General features: G+C 49.6%; 1 protein-coding gene across 1 annotated transcript in view; it reads left to right on the forward strand.

The window, feature by feature from the left end:
* Nucleotides 1-1,340: 1,340 nt before the first annotated feature.
* Nucleotides 1,341-18,107, forward strand: part of BCO1 (beta-carotene oxygenase 1) — a 32,736-nt gene continuing 15,969 nt past the window's right edge. Inside the window, exons 1-6 of the mRNA XM_069497824.1 lie at nucleotides 1,341-1,597; nucleotides 5,256-5,384; nucleotides 9,949-10,078; nucleotides 11,704-11,851; nucleotides 13,482-13,629; nucleotides 16,253-16,476. Of these exons, the coding sequence (XP_069353925.1) occupies nucleotides 1,534-1,597; nucleotides 5,256-5,384; nucleotides 9,949-10,078; nucleotides 11,704-11,851; nucleotides 13,482-13,629; nucleotides 16,253-16,476 (843 nt within the window). The 5' untranslated portion in view covers nucleotides 1,341-1,533. The remainder of the gene's footprint in view (nucleotides 1,598-5,255; nucleotides 5,385-9,948; nucleotides 10,079-11,703; nucleotides 11,852-13,481; nucleotides 13,630-16,252; nucleotides 16,477-18,107) is intronic.

The raw sequence follows: 18,107 nt of genomic DNA on the forward strand, positions 1-18,107 counted from the left end.
CGGACTCCATCTGTAGAGATTCCGAGTCAGTGGGTGTGAATTGGGGGCCAGAAGCGACACTTCTAAAATTCCCAACCAGGTGATTCAGAGGCTACCAGGGGCAGAAGCACAGCCAGACCACACTGCTCTCGGGAAGGAGCAGCTCTGAGGTCTGGAATCGTGGTCTCAGCCGGACCTGACAGTCCTTGTTCTCAGCCGGGTTGCATAAAGGCCAGCACCAGGGCACAGTGGCTCATGCCTGTAATCCTAGCACTCTAGGAGGCCGAGGCGGGAGGATCGCTCGAGGTCAGGAGTTCGAGACCAGCCTGAGCAAGAGTGAGACCCCCGTCTCTACTAAAAAATAGAAAGAAATTATCTGGACAACTAAAAATATATAGAAAAAATTAGCCGGGCATGGTGGCGCCTGCCTGTAGTCCCAGCTACTCTGGAGGCTGAGGCAGGAGGGTCGCTTGAGCCTAGGAGTTTGAGGTTGCTGTGAGCTAGGCTGATGCCACAGCACTCTAGCCCTGGCAACAGAGTGAGATTCTGTCTCAAAAAAAAAAAAAAGGCCAGTACCGCAGCCGTTTCTCACTCTACCCATCAAGGCAATGGCTGGTTCTTTCTTCAAGCAAAATGAGTTCAGATGAGTTGATTGACTCTCGACCTAGTGCTCATAGCAACTTGAAGATGAATTTTAAGCAGTAACATTGCATCAAGATACACAAATACAGGGAAATTCTAAAGTCAAATACAGGCATTGTTTCACCCTCTTGATAGCCCAGTAAGCTGAACTGAGTTTGCTTTTTACTATTCTTCATAGTTACTGAGAAAAACCTTTGGTTCCCTGTCTTTATTTTTTAAATGGCTACATGAAACATTTTCATATCTCCTTCTTCCAAACAGAAAACAGGAAATTAAGTTCCTCTTTACATACGATTTTTAGGGGGCAGGATCGAAAGCCTTTATTACATACAAAACAAAAAACATAACATCCTTCCCATCTCTGCTGAAGAAGTTCCCTGCGGCACAGGTCAGCACGCTTAGGGCGGGGGTGGGGGGGACCCTAATTCCTGGCGCCTGTGACGGTCCCGACCCCTCTCTTCTTGTCCTGATTGATCATAACCGTCTCCAGCTCTTGGGTTGGATTCTTTCAGACAACATAACTAAAAAAATATACTGAATTCTTTCCACCCGTGTAGAACCCAGGCAGAAACAAGCTTTTCTGGGTTAAGCCAAAAGTGAAACGGGAGAGGGAGAGTGGAGGGAGAGGAGAGATAAGCGGATTAACGATTAGTTATGACACATGGCTTGGGAGCTGACCTTTGACCAAACGTCTTATAAATAACACCAGCAGCGCGGCTTCCCCGAGTGCGGAGACACCAGGCACCCGGAAGAGGGAGAAATCAGCGCCGGCCAAAAGGCAAAAAGCAAAAGGGAGAAGCAAGTGGCATCTGGAGGGACGGAGATGTGACGGAGGGCAGGGGCAGGAGAGCAGGAAGGAGACCCGGGTGTGACCGTCCGCTGTCAGTGCCAGTCTCCCCGGCGCCCCGTGCCATGGATCTAATATTTGGCAGGAATAAGAAAGAACAAGTGGAACCCGTGCGGGCCAAAGTGACAGGTGAGCATTTTGTATAAATGTTTGGCTCTTCCCGTATACTTAGAGGGACCTTTTATTTTTTTCTGATTATAGACTACTTCTTGTAAATTACTTTTGGAAAGTCTGGAAAACGGCATACAGGAAGGAAATGACCCACAATCCAGACACACGCTCTGTGAATATCTAGATGTGCATCTACAGATTATAACTGAGATGCCGAGGGGAGAGAGTCATCCTCGTACTGTTGCCAGGAGGAAAGTGTCGGGAAGGCTCCCGCGGGCACAACAATGGGCTTAGTCTGCAGAACGCGTGACGTATTTGTGCAAAGGTGTGGTTTCTAAATTGATTTCGAAATAGGAAGAGAAGCGTGCGTGAGCGCCCACTCCTGCACGTGCACACTCGCAGGGCGTGGCAGAGTCCCTTGGGATTTTCTCTCAAGTCCCCGCAGGTGGGATTGCAGCAGGTGGTGCTCATGTCGGACAGACTCAGAGTGGGACCTTCTGTAGGAACGATCCTTTGAGGGCCTTGTGTCTGGCTTTCTTCATCTGTCATTTCTCTTGCTTCCTCCTCCTCTTTTGGGTTGTCGCTTTGCTGGTGTCTTGCTTAGACGCTCAAGGGCAGTCCCCGGTTCTGAACTCTCAGGCCTCCAGGGTTGGATGGTTCTCGCTCAGCTCTGAGGATGGCTGGTGGGGCAGCTCAGGCCCACGGCGTTTGCCCCTTCTGCTGGATGGGCCGGGTATTTTCCATGAGGGGAGGACGACTGTGAGTGCTCTTCGTGAGAAAGGTCAGCGTGGAGCTTTTCAGCTGAGGAATTGCCTTGGGAGTCTTCGAAAGAAAAGAATAGCTTTCGTGTCTATTTCTCCTGGTTACAAAGGTGATGTGCAATCTATATGTATAGGTGTGTGTATATTAAATTACATACAAAATTTGGAAGTGCAAATGAGAACATGGAGGAAATTAAAATCAGCTGTAGGCCTTTTTGTTGCAAGAGGCCCATTTGCCATTTTGTGGCGAATGCATCTTACTCTGTAAATCTATATCTTACTCTTGCTCTACAATTCTATCTTTCTATCCTCAATAAACCTCGTTTCATGCTTACTTTGAAAAACAAAATCAGCTCTATTTCCATCTCTTAAGCACTCTTAATATTTGGGTCTATTTCCTTTAAGTTTTTGAAAAATAGGTAGATCAACAGACAGATTTACTATATATATATATGAATATTTTTTTCAAAAAGCAAATGTATACTTACTATTAAATTTTTCCACCTGGTGGTTCATCAGTAAATTTTTTGTTTTTAAAAAACTGTGCCTACAAGGCCTACCCTTTTGTGGTCTGGAACGCCATGAACCTTTTGTCATGCCGTGATACCTCTCTTTACGCTTCCTGTTTAGTGACTGCGTGGAAATCTCTGGAAATGTTAGCACACAAGAATCCTAGAACCTGAGAGGCCGAAAGAGCCCCAAAGATCCGGTAGAGCAGCCGTTCTCAAAGCGGGGTGCTGAGACCTGCAGCATCTGGGCACGTGGTAGGAGCACCCATTCTTGGGCCCTACCCAGACCCCCCAAGGGTGGTGCCAGGCACATGAGTCTGCACGAGCACTCGGTGACACCAGGTGTGAGAAGCACCCCTCTAGGTCAAGCCTCCCTCCTTGACGTGTGAAACTGAGGCGAGAGATGGCAGTGACTTGCCCAGGGCCAGGCGGCCCGCTGAGGATAGTTCTTCTGGCCCTCTGTCCAGGGCCGGCTGGAGTCTGATCTGCCAGTCACGTCCATTGGCAGAAGCTAACTAAACCTGCGCCTGGGTTGACACCTCTGCGCAGGGCAACCACCCCAATGTTCTGGCCTCATATCCAGCTGTGCATTGGTTCTGAGACCCCTTTGGCGAGTTACTGAAGCATTTCCTGCCTCAGTTTCCTCTTACGTCCAATAAAGTTAGCATGGTACCTCCCACGAAGGGTTGCTGCAAGGACTAAATGATTCAATCCACCTAGAACACTGCCTGGCATAGGCGTGATCAGTAAGTGTCCGTATTCTATCGAGGGCTTTAATAATACACGGGTTCATCCTCCCCGCTCTGCCTCAAGCCTGCGCCTTCTCCTGTGCCCTGGCTCTCTGGGCCGTGTGCGCCACTCACTCGGCTGCCCAGGGCAGGAGACTAGGCTGTCGTTTCTGAGTGCCTCCCCGTGTTTAGGCACGTAGAGCCCTATTGGTTCTGAGTCCCCCGTGTCTGTCTGTTCACCCATCTCTCTCTGTCCCCGTGGACAACCCTGGTCCTCCCCCTGTTCTTCCTGCCTCCCCAAGTCCACACGCCACACCACAGTCAGGGACAAGCTTTGAAGCCGGACTCTGATCATACTGCATTTATATAAAATGCCCAGAACATCACGCAAATGCACAGAGACATCACGTAGATTCATGGCTGGGGGTAAGGGGAGAATGAGGAGTGACCACTAATGGATACAAGGATTTCTTTTGGAGGTGATGGAATATTCTGGAATTAGACTGCGCTGATGGTTGTAGCATTGTGAGTCTACCAAAAACTCCTGAATACACTTTAAAATGATGAGCTTTATGTCATATGAATTTTATCTCAATTAAAAAATTACCAAAAAACCATCTGATCTTGTCATTCTCTGTTACAACCATCAAAGGTTCCCCCTTCTCAGGGTCCCACCAGGACCTGCAGTGTGGTCTCGTCGGCCTTCGTCACTCGGCCCCTGTTATTTCTCCAGCCTCGTTGCTCACAGTTTCCTGGCTTGAAAATTACAGTCCAGTCTTTTTTATTTATTTTTATTTTATGTATTTATTTATTTATTTATTTTAAGCGTGGTCCCAATTACTAAACAGCTTATACATCTCCTGGTCTCCATCTCTTGGTCTGGGTTCTCCTAGAGGCGAGAATTCAGGTGTAAGCAGTTTACGTGGGGTGTGATTGCCAAGAAACACTGGAGGGAAATCAGGGGAAAGAGACACGGAAGGAAACCAATTAAAGGGGCATTTAGGCCGGGCGTGGTGGCTCATGCCTGTGATTCTAGCACTGTGGGAGGGCGAGGTGGGAGGATCGTTTGAGACCAGCCTGAGCAAGAGTGAGACCCCATCTCTACTAAAAATAGAAAAAATTAGCCGGGCATGGTGGCGCATGCCTGTAGTCCCAGCTACTTGGGAGGCTGAGGCAGGAGGATCATTTCACCCCAGGAGTTTGAGGATGCTGTGAGCTAGGCTGATGCCAGGGCACTCTAGCCCAGGTGACAGAGCGAGACTCTGTCTTTGAGAAAAAAAAAAAAAAAAAAAGACTCGGCCAGGTCACTTCCTCCAGGAAGCCGTGCACACCCGGCTGCTCCCAGCCCACCCTGCGGTGAGGTTGTGATTCACGCAGCACCCTGCGGGGTCTGTGGCATTGCCGTTGTCACAGTGTATTTTGGGTGTCTATCGTCCGTTTCCTCAGCGGTCGGTGGGCAACTTGAGGACAGGGAACGACGTCTGTTCATTCCGGTGATCCTCAGCGCTAACAAACCACCAGGTATATTACACACTTTCCGGAAACAGCTGCGGGACAAACAAACAGGTGCAGTGCCTGGCACTGCCGCTAGAGGGCCTCCTTCCTTCCCACGGCCGTTTCTTCCAGCGTTTCGGTTCGGACGTAGAAACTGGAAACTAAACATTCTCTCTTTTTACAGGCAAGATTCCGACATGGCTGCAGGGAATGCTGCTTCGCAACGGGCCCGGGATGCACACGGTCGGGGAAACCAGGTACAACCACTGGTTCGACGGCCTGGCCCTGCTCCACAGCTTCACCATCAGAGACGGTGAGTGCGCTGCACGAGTTTGCGGATCCCAAACTTACAGGCTGAAAACAGCGCGAATCTATTCTCCTACGGTTCTGGAGGTCAGAAGTCTAAATTGGATCTCGAGCAACTAAAATGAAGGTGCTGGCAGGGCCGGAGGCTCTAGGGTGGAATCTGTTTCCTTGCCTCTTCTATTTTCTGGAAGCTGCCTACATTCCTTGGCTTGTGGTGGCTCTGTCTCCATCTTCAAAGCAGCAACATAGCCCCTTGCAATCTCTCTCTCTCTCCATCCTTGTAGCTCCTTCTCTGACTCTGACCCTCCTGCCATCCTCTTACGAGGACCCTGGTGGTTACGTCGGGTCTACTCAGATAATCCAGGATAATCTCCTCTTCTCAAAACCCTTAGTCCCATCTACAAAGGCTCTTTTGCTATGTCAGGTAACATAGCAGGTTCTCAGGATTAGACTATGGATATCTTTGGGGGACGTGACTTATTCATCCCACCACAAGCACAAACCTCTCTGGAAAGGGTGGCCAAGGTTCTTTATCAAAGAGTTCATCTTGCAAAATAATACGCATTCCTCATAAGGTAGGCAAGAGCAGGTGGAAGACTACAGGCTCTGGAATCAGACACGTGGAAAGTCAAAGTTGGAAGAGCAGAGAGTGGAAAAGAACAAAGCTAAACCGGGAGAGCCATGCCACTCACGCAGTAAGTTGAGTGGGTCGCCCTGGATATAGGGCAGGAAGGATGAAGTACCACAAATAAGGTGAAATTCTGAGTTCCGGTGTCTGGCTCAAGAGGTGGAGGGTAAATTCTTTGTTTTTGGCCATGGAGGTGGTTTATGTCACAAAAGCAAGAGCTGAGTTCTTAAAGAGGTCCAGGGTCACACAGTGGATAGATTTGTGTCCAAGTACTCCAGGCTTCCCAACATTTTTCTTTAACTCCTGTGTTCCAAGATGGGTGAACTGTGGGCACTTTAAGTCCCTCAGCCTCAGTTTCCTCTTTAGTCAAATAAGCTTGATCCTCCTCCTCTGGAGAGCTGTTGGGATCATTAGGCGCACTGGGCATTCTTGCAAGGGCCTGACACCTGGTAGATACACAACAGATTAAAAACCACCATCCCTGTCTCTGGGTTCGAATTCCAGCTCCACCCCCCTGGCCAACATGGACCTAAATCGTGTGGCATTGGCCAAGTTACTGACCATCTCTGTGTCTCAGTCTCCCCATCTGTGAAATGGAATGTCAGTAGCATATCTCATAGAGTTGCTATGGAGTTTAAATGAATTAATACGTCTGATGAGCTCTCTGTAGTGGCTGGTGCATAGTACGTGCTCAAGAGGTGTTCACTACTATTTTCACACAACTATTATTTCTTTGAAGCCAGTCCACAATTATATTTTGAGTGCATACTCTACACTTGTGACTTGCCCTGACATTTCATGAATAGAGACACCAAGATGAAAGTTATGAGCTCTGAGTTGGCAAAAACATAACAGATTTTGCTGTGATTCAGCTACAGTGTGGGTGGTTCTATATTTGCTGACAACGCTAAGCGTTGACGATTCCCTCCTCTTCTAAACAGAAGTCCCCAGTGATTCCCGGGGAGGTAAATGCCGTTCTGGATGAGGCGCACTGAAGGCAGAAGCCCCAGTGGCCCCCCTGCGGTCTCTTGCTGGGGCCCACGTGGACACTGCCTGCGGGGTAGTCTGGCCCGCTCTTTGCAAGGGCGGAAACTGAACATTTAGGGAGGTTGAAGACTGATCCAAAGTCACTGAGGTGAGGCTGGCATTTGAACTTGTGTTGTCCAGGGTTAAAACAAAATAAATAACCTCTCTGAGTGAGTGTTTTTCCTTGAATATGACCCTCAGGTGATTTCCCCCTTATGTTTTTACGGCACTGGAATTATGTGAACTCAGTGAAACTCACTTCCCAGCATGAACTCTTCGATTCTTAAACAATTCTCTAGATACACAGGATAGAAAAGAGAAAAGGCAGAAAAATGGCTTCCAGCCTTCAGCAGAGGCCAAGATAAGTCCATGCTTTAAAGAAAAAAACCAAAGATTTTAATAAAAGAGCGGATTGGAGAGGAGGAAGCTGCATGATGGGTTATAAGAACTCGCCTTTCTGTTTAAGTCTAAAATTACTTCAAAATACAACGTTTTTGTAAAGCAGGCATGGAGATGAGTGATTCCAAGTCTCCTTCAGTAAGGATATTCGATCATTTTCTAATAAGTGGCAAAGTCGTTATTCCACCAGGATTTGACCATTGAAAAAATATATATATATTTTATATATATATATAAAATATCTCCCTTCCCTCCCAAAAAATCACACTTGACCCAGTTCTAGAAGGCCCCAGGCAGGAGCACATCTGTTTACTTTTGTCCCCTCCAAGGAATGTGGCTAATTGGGCTCTCCCGAGAGCGGGGTAGTAGAGAATGCACAGTGGCCCCCTCTTTAATCTCAACCTCAAAGTCCAGTGTCAGCCTTGAGCAATTCCAGACACACAGTTTCCTACGGGCTCTGGGCGCTCTGTGTTTCTAGGAAATGGGTGGCCTGTGCTGGGTGTTTACATTTCAAGTGAACAGAAGTCAGCATTTCAGGCCACGCGCCTGTGGGGCCCAGAGCACCTTAGCCAGTGCCTGTCGGTGACCACTCCCAGACAGAGGGACCAGTGAAGGACAGACTGGCTCAAGGGGAGGCCAGGGCGGCCCTAATGTGGGAGTCCGCTTCTCGCAGCAGGTGGCTGAGAATCAGTGTGTGTGTGGCCTCACTGACCCCCAGGTCAGTCTTCCTGCCGCCAGGACTTTGTTGGAGGATTCGGAGTTTCAGCAGCTTTCATTTATCAAGTGCACGCTGTGAGCCACTGTGCCAAACGCCTTATATCAGCTTATCGCGTTTAAAACTGCCCACCTGGGAGGATTATGTGATCCCCAACTTTTGGTCAAGGAAACTGTAGCTCAATGAGATTAGGAGACCTGCCCAAGATCTAGGGGTGAGCCCTAGAGCCAAGGCCTTGACTACTCCGTCTACTGCATCTTGACACTGTATATACCATTGCTGGGAATGTGTTCTGTAGGGCAGTAAATAATCAACGTAATGTCATTTGCTACTTAATAGCAAAATTACATAACACACTGTCCCCCCTTCCCTGGACCGACCCCGAGGTTTCAAAGTACCCACCAAATAAAGCTCAAAGGCCTGCAGACCCAGGAGTCTACCTCATCCCAATCCATTCTCCAAACTCATTTCACTCCTGCTGCCCCCTCACCCCTACCTGGTGTTCCCGCCCAACCTGACTCAGCTCTTGTAGCATCCTCCCACCTGCCGGCCTTTGCTTCCAGCCTCCCTGGGGAGGGCAAAGGGGAAAGTCCCACCCCTCTCCTACTCCTATTGCAGTCGAATTCTGCTCATCCTTCCAGGGCTATTTCAAGCACTATCCCCTTCATGAAGCCTCTCCTGATACTTCCCAGCTGGGAAGGACCTCCCCACACCCCCACCCCGGGAGGAACCTGGGACTGTGTTATTTTACACAGCAAAAGAAACTTTGCAGATGTGATTAAATTAAGGATCCAGAGATGGGAAGATTATTCTGGATTACCTGGGGTGAACTCAGTGTGATCACAGGGGGAGGGGGGGAGGGTCGGCCTCAGAGAAGGAGACATGACAGTGGAAGTGGGGGTCACAGCAATGCAGCCACTAGCCAGGGAATGCAGGCAGCTCCTAAACACTAGCAAAAGCAAGGAATGGATTCTCCCCTGGAGCCTCCAGAAGGAATTAGCCCTGCCCGCACCTTGCTTTTAGCCCTGTAAGATTCATTTCAGACTATGTCTTCCGAAACTGTAAGAAAACAAGTGTGTGTTGTTTAAAGCCACCATAGGTGTGGCAGGTTGTGACAGTAGCAACGGGAAACTAACACAGGTCTGGAACCATCTGGTATCTTTACGGGTTGGTCTCAATGGACTGGTCAGAAGGCTCTGCTTTGATACAGTGAGTTAGATTCTCTCCGGAGTCTGGATGAATTAGACACTAAGCAGGGTACTGAGCCTCCACTGGTATGCAGAATCTGTCATTAGGTCACCTCGTGGTGGCAGTAGATATCAAACGTTACTCCAGCAGGGGCTGAAATAATGGTCAATGTAGGCTTTTGAAGGCAGGGCTCCCACGGCTGAACGAGGCCCTGGAGAAACCGCGCCCACATAGGCAGTTTTCTGGACCAGTCCCCCAACTCTGCACCTTCCCTGGAGGGACACAAACATAGCGGAGGGCTTCCCGTGGCCTGGGTCAGCACCTCTCGGCTGGGCGACATTGGGCAAGGAAGTTTCTGAGCCTGAGTTCCTTGCTATGGAAAATGGAGCTAAGAATAGGTGTACTAACCTTGCCGTGTTGTTGTGAGTCTCAGGTGAGGACATGTGTGCGTGAAACCATATTCCCAGTGCTAGTGGTATCAGGCACGCATACCAGAGGAGCCCATCTTGGTGACCTAACCCCCCCTTTCCCCAGTAAAACCCCTGGAACAGCTGGAATGGATGTTAAAGCCCTGCAAAGCCATCAGCCTGACACTGTGCTGCGCATCTCTTCCAGGTGAGGTCTATTACAGGAGCAAATACCTGAGAAGCGATACCTACAGCGCCAACATCGAGGCAAACAGGATCGTGGTGTCAGAGTTTGGAACCATGGCCTATCCGGACCCCTGCAAAAACATATTTTCCAAGTAACTGCCTGTTTTGAACTGCCCAAGTAACTGACCACGTTTAGTGCTTTCTGATGTCCTTGATGGTCCAGACAACAGTCCTTGCCCCTCTGACGATTCTCTTTAGGGTGGATAAAAACTCCACGACTGTCCTTTGACCATAGGCGCTACGTAGTTCTCGATCACTGGTGGAAGACACGAGAAGCAGAGAGTGTTTGACAAATTATTAGATACTTTCCCATATAGCTGGTGGAGAAGCTATCTGGAACTGTTTATCAGAATTACAAAGGCACACTCCCTTCAGTCTAGGCATATACTTCCTGCTGTCTGAAATGACAAATGTGCAAGGTTATTCATGGCTGCATCATTTGTTATAGCAAGAAACTGAAAACAACCCCAATGTTCATCAACACAGGGGTGGTTAAAAAAATAACAAACTCCACAAGAAAATACCACGCAGGAGTAAAAAGGAACGAGGATGTCTCTATGTGCTGTTTGGCAAAGTTTCCAAAATATATTAAGGGAGGGAAAAACCAAGATGTAGAAACAGCGTATACTATGCTATATTTTGTGTGACAAAGCAGGAGGAAGTCTAGATTTATTTTTGCTTGTGCATGCCTAAAGAAACTCTCGGGTGCTTGAGGGAGGAGGAGCATGGCAAAAATGGACAAGGGGGATGGGAGAGATTTTTTACTCTATGCATTTAAAATCATCTGGGTTATGATGCTTCTGAATGTGTCTGAATGAATCTGCCACTTAAATTCGGGGTCTGCCATCACGATCTCCTTTCTGATGCTCTTTAGACATAGAAGGGTTCTGAAAGGGTTAGTGGTAGACCAGCCCAGAGGTGGAAGATTACTTCTGCTTTTCCAGAACTGACGTCATCTCTCCATTCCCTGAGGGCTGAAACAGAGCAAGCGCTGAGCTCACTTTTGCAAGCAGGGTGGAGCAGCGGAGGAGCCCGTGGGGAGAGGGGGCGGGGAGAGGATGAAAGTGCTAATACACGACGCCTCCTTGACATTCCACTATCGGTCAGTAGGAGGCGCACTACCCAATACACAGATCGGGTGTTTGCCAGTTTGACCACCAATCAACTTCTCTGGTTTTTCTTTCTTCCTGCTTTGAGTGTACCTTCTGATTGAATGAACTATGTGTTCTTAACTCATAATGAGTTTGTTTTCGTTTTCTTAAAAACTAATTTCCTGGACAAATTTGAGATAAACTGTGTGGACTCACATTGCTGCCAAAGGGGGTATTGGCTACTTTTCTAAGCTTTGGATGCCATCGTGCGTGTCCAAAGTGCTACAGTTTCTGCTACGGTTTCTGTAGAGCTTCCAGAAACGCTTCGGAACAACCCACCAGCTCTTGCTGGCTCTGGCGTTGGAGACCTTTGGAGTTTCGAGAGCCCGGGAGGGACCAGCTGGTGGCCGTGGTGTCCCAGCCGACCCGACAGGGGTTGTCCTTAGGGAACTTGAGATCTGAGTTCTCAGAATTCCTCAAGTGACCCACTGGGACCCGGTACTCTTTCTTTCTTAGTTAAAGTGAAGCATTTTTAAGTGGTAGGAAAACTACAGCCAGCAGCAGGGCAGGACTTCCCAGCCGGGTGGACGCAGCCATCGACTCTGTTGGTTTGCTCTTCTCCCCAGAGCCTTCTCCTACTTGTCCCACACCATCCCCGACTTCACGGACAACTGCCTGATCAACATCATGAAGTGCGGGGAGGACTTCTACGCCACCACAGAGACCAACTACATCAGGAAAATCAACCCGCAGACACTGGAAACCCTGGAGAAGGTATCAGTGAACATACAACCGGCATCAGTTCCTGACTCAAGAAAGGGACACTTGGGGACGCCCTGGGTGAGGCTGCATGGCCTGCAAGGAGCTCAGAGGGGCCCCTTCTCTAAGGCCATTTGATCCTGGGCTTCCCCAGCACAACCTAGCACTAGAGGGCAGGGACTGTGTCGTGTTCATCTTTGTGTCTATCTCTGTTTCCCAGGCTGCTGTTCCTCTGTCACAGTTTGGGGGGTCAGAAGTGTGAGATGAAGGCGTTGGCCGGGCCACGCTCTCTCTGAAGCCTCTAGGAGAAGGTCCTCCCTTGCTTCTTCCGGCTTCTGGTGACTGCCAGCAATCCTTGGTGTCCCTCAGCTTGTAGATACATTACTCCAGTCTCCGCCTCCATCCTCACATAGCGTCCTCCCTGAGGTCTGGGCGTCCAAATCTCCCACCCTTTATAAAGACACAAGTAATTGGATTAGGACCCATTCTAATGTGGCATGACCTTATCTTAACTTAATTACATCCACAAAGACCCTATTTCTAAGTAAGGTCACACTCAAGTACCGGCGATTAGGACTTCAATGTATCTTTTTGGAAGATGCAATTCAACCCATAAGCGTGTCCCTATTTCTTGGCACCAAGGGAGCCCAGAGAGGGTTGGAATGAACAGCTATGTTGGGCCGCCCACACCTCCCAGCAGCCCTACCTTGCACCGACCTGAAGAGGGAGGCATTAGGCAGTCAACAAGAGCACAAAAATAAATGCCCACGTAGATACCTTTCCTGGGAAGAATGGAGTCAACATTTTGGTGAAAATCAATAGAGCCACTTTCAGTTTTCTCCAGCTGGCTGTTCAGAGTCCCAGTGTCTTTGTGATACGTTTTAACGATCTGTTAAAGGGGTGAGGCTTTTCTTAGCTGTGAAATTACGTCCAGCTCCTTTTAAGCTAGGAGGCATGGGTCCAACCGATACAGGCTTTCCACAGGCCTGCAGAGAGGAAATGCTGGGAGAGAATGGCGTGTTACCTGACTCTGGGCTGACTGTTGGCCGTGCTATTCTGGGGGAGGAAGGGTGGATGATTGGTCTCCGGCCACCCCATTGTTCTGCAGTTGTGACCTGTTCAGAGTGGGGATCATTATTCAGCTTGCGAGTCAAGTTTTGCTTTGACCAAATGTTTTTATAACCTCTCCATTCCCAGAATAAGCCTATTAAAGAGGCCCAGAGATTTATGCCTCTGTGGAATGCAAAGGGGGAGAATTTAAATGACTTAATCAGAAGGACCCAGCGCAGCAGCCAAGGTGAAGGCTGCCTTTCTGCCCAGGTCATTGCTTGGAGCTCTCTGGGGTGAGGTCTCCCATCTCCACACTGAGGACACCCTCAAGGGTGGGATGGGAACAATAGCCACAGAAACACCAGCTCCCCACGTCCCCTGCAACCTATATGCTGTAGCACACCCCCCAGTGCCCTATATGAGGTTGTATCGGGTCACAAGAGTAAGCGTCTTCCGTAAAGGCAAATTCGTCTTATTTTTAGATCAGGAGATATATGAAAATATCCATCATCTCTCTGAACCTAGAATCGGTCAGGTTTACACAGGATTTCACCCTTTCTTGTTTGAAAAACCAGGTGGTCATCCTATTTTGCAGGTGGATTATCGTAAATATGTGGCGGTAAATCTGGCAACGTCACATCCTCATTATGATGAGGCTGGAAATGTTCTCAACATGGGCACATCCATTGTGGACAAGGGGAAGACAAAATATGTGATATTTAAGATCCCTGCCACGGTGCCAGGTAGGTTATTCTGGGGAATATAGTAGAACACAAACAGCCAAGGGTGGCTCCTTCAGAAGAGTTCCGATTTTTGTTGATGAGATGAGACTCAATGAGATACTTTCCCCTATAGATTATTCAGATGAGTGTGAACTCAGTCTTCTCCTGGAGGAGAAAACAGAAGTTGCTGGGATTCCTTTTGGAAGAAAGGGAATTCCTTTACTATTCTAACTTCCTTTTCTTTAGGCTGCCATGCACCCACCCATCCATCCATCCATCCACCCATCCACCCATCCATCCACCCATCCACCCATCCATCCATCCATCCATCCACCCATCCATCCATCCATCCATCCACCCATCCATCCATCCATCCACCCATCCATCCACCCATCCACCCATCCACCCATCCATCCATCCATCCATTCATCTATCTATCCACTCATCCACCCATCTATCCTTCTATCCATCCACCCATCTATCTATCCATCCATTCATCTACTCATCCACTCATCCATCCTTCTATCCATCCATCCACCCTTCCATTAAGCCTTCTATCCATCCTTCTACCCATCCATCCATGTATCCATCAGTTCATCCACTCATTCATCCACTCACCCACCCATCCACCCATTCATCCACTGATCCATCTGTCAATCCATTTTTTTTAGTCTCCCGACAAACCTTTGTATGGCAGGGTTGTGCCACCTACTTTCATCCCCAGCCCCTGAAGCCAGACTTCCAGGGCTATTCAGGGAGCTCAGCCCTGCTGGGATCCACTCCACATCCCCACCCTATTCTCTGGGCCTTCTGGACCTTCTCCATTTAGGGCTGGGATCCTGGAGCAAAGCCCAGGCTGACTGTGATTGCATGTTCCTGAGGGGGAGGAGGGCGAGGCTCCAAGCCTGTGTTTGTCCAGGACCCTCCTGGGAGCCGCACCCAGGAGACTAGGCCTCTGAGGGCAGCTGCACGGGGCTCAGGAGAGAGTATAGAACTATAAGAGTGCTCAACCTGACCTTCTGGCTTAGGAAAACTGGTTTCCATCTGTGGTCCCTGCTGAGTCCCTACCCTCCAGTCCTGTAGAACCCCCTGAGCAAATTATCAGGCTGTGTGGAGAGGTGTGAGCCTCCAAGGTCAGAAGGTACAGTGAGTTTACTTAATAAAACAGAACTCCCATTCATTAAGCCAATAAAGCCAATGAGATTGAGTTCAGAATCCTAGAATATCAGACTTGGGGATCATCTAGGCATTTGGATTTGCCACCTGGTATTACAGGGGAGGAGCGTGAGGCCCTGGGGATCAGGTGACATGCCACAGTCACGCAGCCTACAGGAGCCACCAACTTCGTGGAAGGAACCATCCTCTGAGCACCTGCTCGTGCTGGTGCTTGCCCTGGGATGCTTGGCCCATCTCATGCCTCCCAGGCCAAGGTGCTTTTCATTTCAGTTTGCATTGTGCTCCATTTGTTTTGGGAAGAAAAAAATAAGCCCACAACCCCACACCATACCTCCCACCAGCCAGCTGTTTACAGCGTGCCCAGGTGGCCACAAGAGAGGTGGGGATGTTTGCAGATAACTCATTATAAGGTAGCCCCAGGCCTGGGTGGGGAGGCCTTTTGGCCAGCAAGTGACTCATCCTTGCAGAGGAATCGAAAACCGAACGTTCACTGAGCACCTTGCGTGTTTGGGCACAGAGCGAAGTACCCAACGCCTGCGTTACTTTGTCCTCTGCTCTACCGTCACTCTACGAGTGTCATGATCCCCAATGACAGAGCAGGAAACCAAGGCTAAAAAGTCTTAACCCTGGGACTCTGACCATAATGATAGCCCTTTCCACTGAGCCTCAGTTTCCCATCTGTAAAATGGGCATCCTACAGCCCAGCCTGATCGTCACAATATATATGTAAAAGCCTCTCCTGGCAGTAGGTACTTAGTTCCATTCCCCGGTGTTTTAGGGTGGGCACTGCTGAGAGAAGTCCATGGAAACCCTATGAAATCCATATCAAATGATGGTTCCCAGAAAAATACCAGAGCTCAAGCCAGGGAAACTCACCCATCATTTGGGAGCTTGAGAGACCTGCAGAATCTCAGACCCCGCCCAGCAGCGGGTCAAACTCCACATTTCATCACGATCCCGGAGGATTCATATGCACATTAAAGTTTGAGAAGTGCTGCTCCAGGGCAGGGGTCAACAGACCTTTTTCTGTAAAAGGACCAGATAGTAAATATTGAAGGCTCTGTGGACCCTATGGTCTCTGTCACATTGGCTCAGCTCTGCCAAGTGTAGCCCGAAAGCAAAACGATGCACAAAGGAGTGCACGTGGCCCTGTTCCAACAAAACTTTATTTACAAAATCAGATATGGAGTCAGGGGTTAGTCCCAGGCTGCAGTGGAGGACCCCTGGCCAGGAGGCCTCCCTCTGTGGGTCGGTGGTCCTCAGGTTGCAGACCAGGGATCCCCAGAGGGCCCGGCCTGAGTGGGAGGGTCTCAGCCTGGTCCCCTGCACCTCTTCATCTGCTGACTTCTTGGCTCTTACTCAGAGGTGGTTCTCAGCAACAAAGTGGGTCTGTAGGTGACAGTGGTGTCTTCTGGGGGGCCACCGCCTCCTGCTTGAGTCCCTATTCCTGAGGCTTGCTTTTCTCTAGAGGACAAGAAGAAGGGGACGAGCCCTTGGAAGCACACGGAGGTGTTCTGCTCCATCCCCTCCCGCTCCCTCCTCTCCCCGAGCTACTACCACAGCTTTGGGGTCACCGAGAACTACGTCGTTTTTCTCGAGCAGCCCTTCAAGTTGGATATTCTCAAGATGGCGACCGCGTACATCCGGGGAGTGAGCTGGGCCTCCTGCCTGTCTTTCCACAGGGAGGACAAGGTGAGGCCCGCCAGGGGCACTAGCCCAGCAGGGGCTGGCTGACCCCCAGGGGCAGACTCAGAGGGAGGTCAGCACGCAGGGAGTTTAAGGGAAGGAAGCAGCATGGAGCGGGGAGGGAGCTACCATACAGTCTCCTTGGAAGCATCTGCCAACCTTCTAGAGAGTTCTGAAGCTGGGTGGTCCTTCAGAGTGGTCCTGAGTTAGGGCAAGGGGGCCAGGCCTTTATACCCCCACATCCATGGGTCACTGGACACGGAATGTCCCAAGAACAGGGTGTCACCTGTGCCACGATGGCAGTCCCTACATACCCACAGCAAACAGACCGAGTCCTCAGTCCTGAGGGACAGCTGGGCTCCTCACTGCCTCCGCTCTGTGCACAAGGCCCTTCTAAACATCTGCGACCTCTGTAATGGGCCAGAGGTTACTTAGACATGGCAATGGGAGAGCATTCCTCCAGATGGTTCTACAGAAACATCTCCTTCCGTTCAGGTACACCTCAGCACACAAAGTATGTATGTATGTATGTGTATATGCATGTTTGTATGTATATGTATACATGTATGCATGAATATATGTATGTGTGCATATATGTGTATGTATTTACTATTAATATTTATTTATTTGCTGTTGTTACTTTACTTTTGAAAAATATCAAGTAACTCTCAGTGTTACCTGTTCAAATAAAACACGAGTATAGTGGCCACATATGAAGCCCCCTCCCCTCCCTGTCCACTCCCCTATCTGTGGGAAGCGCCACTATTCATCTGACACCTTTTCCTCTTTCTACATGTTCGCATGCACTTTTACGTACACGTGCACACGTGTGTTCCGCTTTGCTACCGACTATTCCCTTTAAGGCCTGTCCTTTCTCCTCTCAGGGCAGACAGTAAAGTGGTTAAGGGGACAGAGGGGTGAGCAGTTACGAGAGGTCCCTCCTCTGCTCAGAACCTTCTCGTGGTTTCCCGTCTTCCTCAAAATAAGATCTAAAGGCTTCTTTCACTATCCTCCATCTGCACGTGCCCTTGTTCCAGGTCCTCACATGCCCTTGTCCCAGCCACTCGCTCTGTGCTCACTCCAAGACTCCTCCTGGATCTCCAGTTGGCCAAAGACGTTTCTGCCCCAGGGCCTTTGCATGTCCTTCCCCTCCATCTGGACCGATGCTGATCCCCCAGACAGCTTCCTCCCTCGGCTGACCTAGCCTGGGCTCCACGGCCCCTGCTCTCTGGGCCTTCCGTGATGAACCGTCTCTAGTCAACGCCCCTGGTTTTCTCCATCCCTGACTCTACTTGCTCAGGAGTGCCCGTCATCCTCGGCATGTTATACATTTGATTTTTGTTGTTGGCTTCACCCCCATTAGTATATAAGCACCATGAAAGCAGGGGCTTGGTCGTATTTTGTCCTTCTGTTCCCAGAGAAGTGTCTGATGAGTAGTAGACCCTCGACAAATATTTGTGGCAGGAATGAGCAGGGGCCCCCCAGCTCCATGGCTGAAATTGAGTTCACCTGGCAGCAGTTTCCCCAAACACGGCTGGGGGGCTTCCCTCCTGCAGGAGGCGAGGGGCCCTCAAAGCTTCCAAACCGCGGCCCTGGGGAGTCCCTGGTCCTCAGAGAGTCCCACGTGAGACCAGTTA

Source organism: Eulemur rufifrons, chromosome 23 (genome assembly GCF_041146395.1).
Source record: "Eulemur rufifrons isolate Redbay chromosome 23, OSU_ERuf_1, whole genome shotgun sequence".
Classification (NCBI taxonomy): domain Eukaryota; kingdom Metazoa; phylum Chordata; class Mammalia; order Primates; family Lemuridae; genus Eulemur; species Eulemur rufifrons.